Below are 12699 nucleotides of genomic sequence, written 5' to 3'. Positions count from 1 at the left end.
ACACACCAGACTTCCTAATACAATACCACAACTCCTCTCTCCACTCTGTCGTACGCTTTCTCTAAATCCACAAACACACAATGCAACTCTTTCTGACCTTCTCTATACTTCTCTATCAACATTCTCAAAGCAAATAATGCATCTGTGGTGCTCTTCCTCAGCATAAAACCATACTGTAGCTCACAGATGGTCACCTCTTCTCTCAGCCTGGCTTCTACTACTCTTTTCATAACTTCATTGTGTGACTGATCATATATTATAATTATATGGCTGGTAATAAGCACTTGTACAGAAGTCACACCTTTCACAGCACTCTTTGTCTCCATGTTTGTGTTGTTTTTCCTCAGGCTCCAGTTTCTTTCGCAGGTTATGTTTGCTATGTTCATGTTTTATTGTTACTTAGTGTTTTCTTGCACCTGCTTCCTGCTCTTGACATTTTTAATTAAAAAATTAGGTTCCTGATGTAAGCAGATTGTCCAATTAATTTGTAATATCCACAACCCTTTACTATAAATAGCTTGATTTTTTGAGTATAAATTGCTTTTTCAGCTATAGCAGGGGTTAGAGTTTTTCTAAGTAATAAGAAATATCCTCCACAATCCATTACCATAAAATGACAAAATGATAAATTTATAAATGAACAACATCAGCTTTATATTTTTAGTAGTAGCTGTGGTTATTTTTTTTTATTGTATCCATTCACAACCAAAACATGAATTCCATGGTGAAATACTGTACTGTGGTAAACTTCCAAACAGTGCCGTCTGCCTCAATATAACCCATTATTTCAGCCAAAACAACGCAAGAAACACATGCTTCAAGGTCAGAATCGTGTGTAGCTGAGACACACCTCTGTTCTCGCCAATGTCAACCCCCAGGTACGTACGTTTCTTGATAGGTATGTCCATAATTATGTCTGAGATCTAAATACTGGAATAAGCAATTACCATAAACTTGTATATAGCTTTAGAGAAGTGGTAAAAAACAAATCTTGTGTATGTCTCACCCTGTATGGGACTGCTGGAGGTCTGGGCCAGGCGTACATGCTCCTCGGTGATGTGGTAGACAGGCTGGTGCTGTGAGATCTCCACGCTGGTGCACACGTTACTCTCACCATGCAGGAAGAAGGAGAAGGAGCAAGAGAGGTGCTCACTGCTGCTGGGGAGACACAGAGAAATAAGATTATGTGGTTTCATGTGCTCAACATCATGCACGCATGTGTCCAGAAGAGGGCGATAAGCACAAAGTCAACTGAAGTGCGTTTTTATTTTTTTTTGTTTTTTTTGTTTAGTTTTTTTTTTTCAAGCACACCAAGAACAACAGAACATTGGAGACATAACAGCAGGCTGATTCAGCACACACCCGCAATCTCTTTCTCTATCACACACAAACACAGTACACACACATTAAAATCCACATTTTAATTTATATCTATGCTGAGCCTAATTGGAATAGTACAAAGAAATACAAGACCCATCCTCTCTATCTCATTTCTCACGTACCAGTCCAAGTCTGTGCTAGAACCATATGAGGATCTATTTATGGATACACCGAGTGCCAGTGGGAGAATCTCATGTTAGAGCATTAGATAGGCGGAATGCACATGCCCGTAACCAATATTCACATTGGTCCACATTGCAGAATTATACAGTATCACAACTAATACATAACCTTGTGCACTGCATCAAATGCGATTTTCCAATCTCTGTTCGGTGATAAACTGCTCAACAGCCATCTTTCGATTTCTGAAATTACACTACGATGCAATGCCATCAATCTAATAGATGTGTAGTACATCGTTTATAAGCAACATTATGCGTTCTATACATTATGTTCTTATTTATAGTCAACAAAGGAGCTCATCCAACCCGCTAAATTCGCTTAAATAATTTGGCTAACAAATAGAAGTATCCCCAATTTGAATGCTAATAATAATAACTAGAATGAGACAATTCCTGAAGAAAAATGTGAGTGGCGCTTGAAGGTGCAGAACTCGGCACCGTGCATGCTCTGTTCTTAGTATAAGCTGCTGGACGTGATCGTCCTCGGCATGTCGAGTTTTCTGATACGTCACATGCCTAGGTATTGACGTCGGTTTTTGAGGGGGCGGGGCCAGAGACGTCACCTGTCTTTACTCCCTGTCTCGCGATTACGTGTATGTCGTAGGTTCACGCCCACGTGACATCAAACGGCGTCAGCATGGCACACCATGCATAAATATAACATGCTAACCTTGCTTACGTGTTTTGGCTAACAATGTTGGGAGTATCACACATTTTCCCAGTGTCCTGTTAAATCTAACATTTATAGCACATGATCTCACTGTAAAACCTACAGGCCAGAATCAATCATTTACTACTGTTTGGGTCTTGGGTCATGTTTTTCTGCTAAGTAGACTACATTCTGTCAGGTCATTATCAAGATTCTGTTCTATAAAAGCTATGTGAGGACTCAAACTAAAATTAAAAACCCTAAACAAATCAACCTCTCCAATCGCTCTTATAGCTAGTTGCATGGCACATGTAATAGAAGTTGTCCTGTCTGGAGAAAACGTATACCTTACCTTTTTTCTCTTGTTAACCAGCCCAGCTACATTCAATGTTTTACACTAAGAATGTTTTAGCCTCTTATGCAGAAGCATCTGTGCTCAAACTGAGGTTTTTCCACTATGGTCTGTTAGTGTAAGCCGAGTGAGCAAATGGAAATTGACAAGGTTTTATCAAATTCACTTAAACAGCCTTGCTTGACATTTTCACCATATTTGAACAGGATTACAGCACTTCTGAGTAAGTTCTCTTAATAATCTAGTGTTATCTTGTAGCAATCCCTCATGTCAGATAAACAAAAAAGCCTTAATAAGGAAACTGAGACGTTCCCTCTCATGGGCAAATTAAAAAGAAAAGTACTTGTGAAAAAACAGTATAGGAACATTTTTGTCAACTCGTGCCAGAATAAACATAAAAGACGTCTATTTATTGCAAGTCCAACAATTATCTTTATGTATACCTTAGAGAAAGAAAGACTTACTGATTTCTCAGTAACATGTCATGCTGCTGTTTTTCATCTTAAAAGCACCAAGACTCGTGAGAAAAAAAAATGTTTATAGTGATAAAAGGAGGCTTATTTCGCAGAACTTCCACTGCATTAACTATATCTATAAACAGATAAAGGCTATGACAATTAATTGATGTGGTGTAAAGTCAAACCGCTTTGCTGCTATTGAAAAATCATCAACTTCGGAGGCAAAAAAGCATCACACCACTATTTTATGTCGAGGTGTTCAAGGGACTGTTTGTTAATTCCTCTCCCCCTCACTCCCAAGGGAATTCTGATCGATTCCACCTGCTCCCACAGGCAATCTTTACCAATCCTGCCTGTTCCCACAGGCTCTGTTGACCAATCCCACCTGCTCCTGCAGGTATTCGACCAATTCTACCCTCTTTCACAGACACGTTTGACAAATTTTGCCTGTACTTGTGCACACTCTTGCCCAGTTCTGCCTGCACCCCATAGACACTCTTGACTAGTTTTTTTCCCACTCCTGCAGACACTACTGCACACTCCTGCCAGCTTCCACACTCTTGACCAAACCTGTCTGCTCCAGTAGGCACTCCCTCCCACAAGACTCTTATCCAATTCTGAATTGTCCCACAAGCATTCTTGACCAATTCTGCCTGCTCACACAGATTCTCTTGACCAATACCACCCGCTTCTAGGCAATCTTCACCAAGATCACCTGCTCCTGTAGGCATACTTGACCAATCCCACCTGCCCTGCAAACTCTCTTATCAAGCCCATTCACTCCCGATGGCATCTTAACAAATTCCACCTGCTCCTGCAGGTACCCGTGTCCAATCCCACCGACTCCTACAGGCAACCTTAACCAACTCCACATGCTCCTGCAGGTGCTTTTATCCAATCCCACCCAGTCCCACAGGCAATTTTCACCAACCCCACATACTCCTGCAGGTGCTCTTATCCAACCCCACCCATTCCCACAGGCAATCTTCACCAACCCCACATACTCCTGCAGGTGCTCTTATCCAACCCCAACCACTCTCACAGGCAATCTTCACCAACCCCAGATTACTCTTGCAGGTGCTTTTATCCATTCCCACCCACTCCCACAGGCAATCTTAACCAACCTTACATACTCCTTCAGGTGCTTTTATCCAATCCCACCCACTACCACAGGCAATCTTAACCAACCCCACATATTGCTGCAGGTACTCTTATCCAACCCAACCCACTCCCACAGGCAATCTTCACCAACGCCACATACTCCTGCAAGTGCTTTTATCCAATCCCACCGACTACCACAAGCAATCTTCACCAACCCCACATACTCCTGCAGGTACTTTTATCCAATCTCACCCACCCCCACAGGCAATCTTAAACAACCCCACATTCTCCTGCAGGTACTTTTGTTCAACCCCACCCAGTCTTTTAGGCAGTCTTGTCAGTTCCCATTCACTCCTTCAGGCAATCTTAACCAATCTCATGTAATCCTGGAGTCACTTTAACCAATCCCACCTGTTCCTGCAGACTCTCTCTCTCGACCAGTCTCTCTCGACCAGTCCCACTCATTGCCACATACACTCTTGACCAATCCTGACTGCTAACACTCTTGACCACACTCCGACAGCCACATAACCAATTCCACCCCAACAGTTGTGAACAGGAAGCAGTGTATGTTTTTATATCTGCTGACAATATTTTATTATGAGATTACTGGTTCTATTTTTCAGAATATAAACAAACTTTCATTTAATAGAATTGACAGTAATTGAATTCAATAAACATGTCATGCAGTACCACAGACTTTTCTTTTCCAATTTCTCCAATAAATGAAGTCCCATGTAAGGATCAGTATATACTTTTTTTTTTAAATCAGGGCAAGTTTCCAGTTTGGACCCTTTCTTGCTTTTGAATGTACAGCTAAAAAAACATTCAGAAACAGGAAAAAAACATTGTGTACATTATGACTCCATGCCTAATACAAATCCCATCATGCATGAATGGACTCGTACTGAGCACAATTTTATACTACACACTAGAATCAATCAGAAATGGCACAGCTGGAGATGCCAGGAAATGACTGCCATTTACCATCCACAGCAATTTGTGTGTGAGAGAGAAAGAGAGAGAGAGTTTTGCATGTCACGTAAAGCTTAGGTACACGTCAAGTCACGAATTGCTGATCTACTTTTGCAAAAAATAGTCAAATTAAAAAAATTTAAAAATTAAGACTGGAAGGATGTAAAGAGAGCTTCTGTTGATTATACAAGGAGGATGTGGTAGCTGAGATAAAATCACAGCCACTCCAAGCTGCCTTTTCTTGGCCCCTGTACAAGGCCCTTAACCTTTTAGCTGCGTAGTTGCATGAATAAGATAAAAAATTTAAGTTTGGATAAGGGCGTCTGCCGAACGCCGTAAACGTAACAAAGCTAGCGCAGTTAACTTCTTATGCCGAAGCCGAGCAAGTCACATGCAATATAAATCAAAATGAAATACGGTCTGAACTAAAATTGAATCTTGACAGTGCACACCTACACGCAATTCGCTGACTCAACACTGCATGAGCATTTCATTCATTACACCAGGTAAATGCGTTGGATTTGAGCAAAACATCATCTAAACTCGGAGGCCATCCTGTACACACCAGCTAGGCTTTTGCTTTAAAATTCAGACACTAATCAATACACTTCAACTTGAAGCCAACTAAGTCGCCTACTGGGATGAAACAGCAGTAGGGATCGCATCCAAGGTGTAGTCTATTACTTGCCATATAATGTATCCGAAATATAATCTTATCTACTGTGTGCTTTTACTGTCATAGCATTAAAAAGAAAGGAAGTGTTCGAGGCAGCGAGCTGTCCAAAGCCGTAATAATCTTTATGACCCTGTCTCGTGTCTCATGTCTGATGCCTCGTCTCAAAGGTGTAGCGCTGAACACAAAATGCAGGCATGTACACCTGTGATTTGAGAGAAACACACTTTTTCTTCCTGATGATTTTGTATTTTTCTAGTAGCAAAATAAATGTAGATATTTTTGGGAAAATTACGAATTCCGGTCGGTCCTTCGATAGTCCCGCCCACTTTAAACCGACCAAACAAAAATGGAAAACAGAAAAAGATGAACTTTGTTCCTTTTTTGCAGTCAAATAAAATACATTCCTGAGGTAACTGATAGCAAACAAAAAAACCCATTCAGAACCTAAAACACGTCACGGTACATTTTCTCCGATTAGGTGGGTTTAATATCTTTCGATATAGTTTTTTTTAAATGTAGAAAATTAAATATAATGGTTATAGTATTGAATTTGACCTCAATTTGAACTCAAATTCAGCTTATTTTACTTTTAAAAAAACATATTTCTAGTTCACCCTCTTTTTAACTGTTAAATGTGTTTTTGTAGACACAAAATAAAAGTAAAAAAAAAGGAATACTATAGAAATCTCGTCTGGTGTTTATACGTGTACAGTAATATGAGATTTCTCCCACATTGCCCACTTCCTTATGATAAACAGACTGTACTGTATTATTTTTATTTATACCTCGATTTAAAGTAGAACACCCTAACTTAGATGACAGATCGTTGTAATATCTTTCGCAAAAACATGCTGATTGAACATTTACGCACAACGAGGTCCCAAATTGGGGCGAAGAAATTAATAACAAAGCAATTTTACTGAGGCGATTATCTCCGCCATCGTTCCTCGCCTCCAATCAATCCGGCACCAAGTAAAAATAGATAAAAGATAAGTATGAGATAATGACAATATTTATAAGATACAAGTGATTAGAGATAATGCCTGTGTGTGTGTGTGTGTGTGTGTGTGTGTGTGTGTGTGTGTGTGTGTGTGTTTGCTAGTCAATAAAACAACGGCAAAAATAAATCTGCTTACAGCAGCACACATATCAATTAGCTGCCTGTTTAGATTAAATACAGAGAGCTTTTTGAATAAAACACACATATTTGCTTCTTCCCCAAACTGTTACCACAAATTTGAAAACACACAACCGTATAGAATTTCTTTGGGTGCGATCACATGAAATTTTCCCTTCACTTGAATTAGGAGACCCAAACCTGTTCCAGCATGACAATGCCCCTGTGCAACGTCAGCTCACATGGAGTGGCGTGGAAGATCTCCTGCTATAGAGCTCCAACCTCAACCTTAGTGAACACCTCTGGGAATGCAGACTGCACCCCAGGGCTCCTCACCCGAGATCAGAACCTGGCTTTACTTATGACCTTGTGGCTAAATGAGCACGAATCTCCACAAGCACACTCCAAAATCTAGTAGAACATCTTCCTAGATAAGTGAAGGATATGATAACAGCAAATTGGGACTTAATGTGAAATGGGATTTTTAAAAATGATATACAGTGGAACCTCGGGATATGAACGTCCCCCTGAACACGTACAATTCAGAACATACGGAAAGTCATTCGGCAAAATTCGATTTACGCATAAAAATCCATGTTACGAATCATTAGAAATTCGCAGCCGAAATTTTGAGGGGACGTCGGTTCTTCCGTCACGCAACCCGCACACTTTCCCGCCTCAGAAATTTTAATTTAATCTTAAATTCATTGTGTTAGCACCTTCTTAGCGCTGTTTTTAACTCATGATTAATTGCAACATAATCACACATTTTATCTGTTCTAAATGTTCCTTAAATAAATACTTTTTAAGTGTTTAACTCCAATCAACATTGGCTAAAGTTTTTTTTTTCCTTTTTTTTTTTTTCTTATAGATATAAAGAAAGGACGTCATGTTGCAGTGAAGGTCTCATTTTTGCCTGTTTTATATTATTCATTTTCATTTATATTTGTGATAAAAACGGTCAAACATAATAAGCATTATTAACGCGTTAAATTTGACAGCCCTAATATATATTTTTTTATTTCAATGAACAGAATCATGGAGTTAAAAGGTGAAATAAAGTGTCCTCCGATAAGTAAACACATGGCTAATGTAGTTTTATCCTGAGCCAGCTAAGCAGCTCAGTGTCCGAGTGACCCCGTGATGTAGCCTGACACCCGATGTCTGTTGCCAAGGAGATGGCTAATGTCTCAATGTCATTCCTTTCCCCCCAGCCAAAGCAGGCTAGGAAAACTGTCTACAAACGCACACACACACACACACACACACACACACACACACACACACACACACACACATCAAAAGCAGGCATGCTCTGTGTGCAGTAAAAGACACGCTCTGTGGGTTAGCAGCGTTTAAAACATCAAAGTGTACGTGGAAAAATTTTAATTTGGTTCAGAAGAGAAAATGCCTGAACAATGACAATGCACAACATATTCATCAATTCCTGATCACTATACTAACCACTGCTATACACAAATATCATATAGAGGTGCTTTGGTAAAATGTGGCATTGGAATTAAGACTATAATGTATAAACATAATAATAATAATAATAATAATAATAATAATACATATTTATTAATGCCACATACATGATAAATAAAACATTTTTTAATTTTACTTTAAATTTTCTTTTAGAGTAATTATTAAATTATGCAAATGAGGCCATAGGTATATTTATATTCAAAGTAATTTTGCATATTATACTTGTGTCCATTGTTATAGCTTGATAGCCTGATAGCCCACCCACAGTATATATTTTCACATACAAGTTTGTAAAAGTAATATTTCATATCTTGATGAATTAGAGAAAAAAAAATGATGGCATACTTTGCCTAAACAAACTGCACTTCAATATGTAAAGCGATTGTAATGTGCAGCATAACAAGAGCAATACATAATTTTTTATATATACATATTTATATATATTGTTGGTTTTTTTTTTGTTTTTTTATGTACACCACTAACTCATAACAGTGTTGCTAATTCAGCACACATATGCTGCTGTATGTCCTGTGTTTCTATTTAAAAGCGTGTTTATCCTGATCAGCACAATCCATTTATAAGGCTTTCTCTTGTCTTCTTTCTACTTCTACCTTTTCTCTTCTCTCTTCTCTCTCTCTCTCTCTCTCTCTCTCTCTCTCTCTCTCTCTCTCTCTCTCTCTCTCGTTCTCTCTCTCGTTCTCTCTCTGGGAGTCTGATGCAATCTGTTACCAACGTACAGTGCAGTGCGCACTGCCAGACACAAAGAAAGGAGGGGAAAGAGGGAGGGAGAGAGTCAGTGGAGAGGAGGTCTGGAGGGAAAAGGGAGGTAGCGAGGTAAGAAAGGAGGAGGGGTGGCGAAGGCGGCATCACTTCAGAGATGTGCTGGTAGTCCTCACGCTCAGGGCAATGGGGGGAAGAATGAAAGTTAACTAAGCGTTACGGAGGTTACAGCGCCTCCTGCTTTCAAGCCGCAAGCTCCGCCATGAAATGCACGCTGGGTAATTGAGTTTTGTGGGTCAGTAATGTGACTCACAGGCTGGGATTACAGATAAATATTTATGTATGTATGTGTGAGTTGTTTTTACACACCAGATCCCTGATCATGATATATAAAATAGCACGTTACTAACTATAATGACAAATCAATGACTACAAATATAAAATATATAATATAAAAATATACAAATATTATTCATTGTACTCTATTAAATTTTTTTTTCTATTGAAAGTTTTTCTATTGTACTCATTGTATTTTAAGCAAATGTTATAGAACATTGTGCTCTATGGGCATGTTATCCATTTTATTTTAACACATTGTAATCAAAAATGTGATCCGCTTGACTCTACAGAAATGTGATCAATTGTACTCTATAGAAATGTGATCCATTGTATTCTATAGAAATGTTAATCACTGAACTCTATAGAAATGTGATCCATTGTACTCTATAGAAATTTGATCAATTGTACTCTATAGAAATGTTATGAATTGTACTGTACAGAAATGTTATCCATTGTGCTATATAGAAATGTTATCACTTGTACTCTATAGAAATGTTGTGAATTGTACTCTATAGAAATGTAATTCATTGTACTCTATAGAAATGTTATCCATTGTACACTGTATTTAGTATATAAATGTTATCAGACACTAACTAAAGTGTCAAATAAAACAGCGCTACAGCGCATTCTTTTTAAATTATTAAAATTTTAATGGAAAGAATGAATAAAAAATGTATATGAGGGAATATATAATGGGATATGGAAGAAATCTTGTAGTAAAGTCACTTATCACTACCTAGAACCTACAGGTATGACATATTGCTCATTACATGCTAATAAGATATGAGTTTGGATGATTAATTCATGCTCAGCAGTTTGCATTTAATAATTTATCACACCTAATAATGTATTTATTAATCATTTTTACACAGCGGATCCCCGATTACAGTGCAGTGGAAGTGCTTAGGAACATTACAAATAAAGTCAGAGGAAAAAAGAGCAAGACTTTAATTAACACCTAATGTGTTTCTTAAAATAAAGTGTTATCAACTATAAGGGAAATTTGTGAAAATGACTAAAAAAAGAAAAGAAAAGAAAAAAAAATGAACAATAGAGACCACTGAGAAGACCATATATTAAAAAGTTTAAATTTCTTTTAATGTTTTATATAAAATAAACACAAATATATATATATATATTTTTTATAAAAAATAAAATAAAAATGTACTTCCTCTGATTTGCTTTTTGAATATTTTATTTTTGTAATTAAAATGTTTTCATTGTATTATATTCATAATTATATAGAATAATATATTATATATATTATTATTATATATTAATCATTCATAAAAAACATTAAATGTGATATTACTTTTTATTCTTTTTTTATTCTTTTATTCATGTTTCATCATGGTTTTTTTTGTCTGTATTTATTTCCATTCAGAAATTTTGTTTTATTTTTTACATTCAATTCATTTTATTTACTCTATAAGTTTATTATTAATGATTGTATTTTTTTTATTTTTTTATTTTTGTTATCATTGAAATTTGTTATTCTTTTGTTTTAGAGCACCTAAAGCTAAGTATATGTATAGAAAAAGTGTACTATAAATAGAATGAAACATTATATATGATTATAATATTAGATGATAAATAAATGTGCAGCCCTGAAGGTTTTTCTAGTATTAAAGAAAAAAGGATCAGATATAGAGAGAAAAGCAGGCAGATCGTGAGTGGTGTGTGTGCATGTATGTATGTGTGTGTGTGTGTGTGTGTGTGTGTGTGTGTGTGTGTGTGTGTGTGTGTGTGTGTTTGTGCATATTTTTGGCACATGCGGATTTCTCGGTGTTAAGGAATGGCATGTGTGTGTCTCTCTCTCTCTCTCTCTCTCTCTCTCTCTCTCTCTCTCTCTCTCTCTCTCAGGCTGCTCAATAATTCACTGCTTGGCTCTGTGTTGGACCCTGCAGGAGGCGCAGCAGCTGATAGTGTGGCACAGACAAAGCTGTCAAAGCAGAGAAGAATCAGGTGGGTTTAACATCCCCCTCCTCTCCATACCCTAATGACAGAGCTCTCCCCATTCTTCCAGCAGCTCAGCGGGGAAGCGCAGCAAATCTCAGCTTCCCGCCACTGCTGTTCTGATATTCACACAATCCCTCCCCAATCATACAACGTACACACAAAGAAAACTCCCGCATATACATTCTCTTACACACAAACACACACACACACACACACACACACTGGATGCATGTAAACATTCCAGCACTGCTAACACAAAATGTGTTTCCATTTCCCTTTTCCAACACGCGCCGCTTCTCTCCGGTAAGGGATAAACATCAGTCCTTATTGTTCAAAGCGAATCAGACGCTCGGAGACGAGCGAGAGAGACACACTGAGACAATGAGAGAAAGAGAGACGTGTTCTGATCTCCCGCTGCGTTGTTGAGACAGAACTGAGGATACTGCTCTTATCCTCGATTCTTATCCTCGTGCTCTCATTTCATTCATGTTTCATTTCATGCTTCATTCACTCCATCATTTATTTACTGTATACTATCATCCTGTAGTGTTTTTTTTTTTCTCACTATGTTAGGGTTGCCAGATTGCTTCTCCTTCGTTCTCACTGAGACTTTTGTTTACGATTTAATCGGTTTGGTAGAAAGTCATTGAGCTGCTCCAGGATCATGTGTAGACAAGGTTTCATGTTCTGATTAAAAGACTGAAACGATAAACAATCTGGCAACCAGGATTATAACACAACCGCGTTGTCAGCTTGCGCAGCATGTGCTTTATACAAACACTTTATGGGTTTGACATAAAAAAAAAAAAAAAACTCAAGTTGCTTTGAATCCATAAATCAATAATAGTAAATATCACAATAACATAATTAGTAGCAGTTTTACAAAGAAATCGTTTGTGTCATTTTATGTAAACAGGAAGTTAATTAAATTTGGTTTTTTAATCCAGTTCTTGAAACAGCACAGCCCAGTAGAGTTACTAATCCAACTCTACATCTGTCTGTAGTGGGGATAAGAAACACTACAAGGATCAAAAGGAAAATACAATTTTTACAGTGAACACAAGGGTTTTTTCCATTGTACTTTCACTTGTATGAAAATACCATCCATTATATTTATTGAGCTCTATGGGAAAGCACTCTATGAAAAGATTATCTATTGTGCGCTGGGGAAATGATATCCATTGAACTCTATGTAAATGTTATCCATTGAACTCTATGTAAATGTTATCCATTGTAGTGCTCTGTAGAAATAATATTCATTGAACTCTATGGCAATGTTATCCACTGCACTATCCATTGACCT

General features: G+C 37.7%; 1 protein-coding gene across 2 annotated transcripts in view; it reads right to left on the bottom strand.

Moving 5' to 3' along the window:
* The window catches only part of LOC124378872 (mediator of RNA polymerase II transcription subunit 13-like), a 98152-nt gene that overhangs the window by 22431 nt on the left and 63022 nt on the right, over positions 1-12699 (bottom strand). For both annotated transcript variants that reach the window (XM_046838680.1, XM_046838681.1), the window contains exon 5: positions 1007-1155. In XM_046838680.1, the coding sequence (XP_046694636.1) occupies positions 1007-1155 (149 nt within the window). The remainder of the gene's footprint in view (positions 1-1006; positions 1156-12699) is intronic.

The sequence above is a fragment of the Silurus meridionalis genome, chromosome 25 (assembly GCF_014805685.1).
Source record: "Silurus meridionalis isolate SWU-2019-XX chromosome 25, ASM1480568v1, whole genome shotgun sequence".
Classification (NCBI taxonomy): Eukaryota; Metazoa; Chordata; class Actinopteri; order Siluriformes; family Siluridae; genus Silurus; species Silurus meridionalis.
Note: the sequence above shows the minus strand (reverse complement) of the source record. Positions and strands in the feature narration are given on the sequence as shown.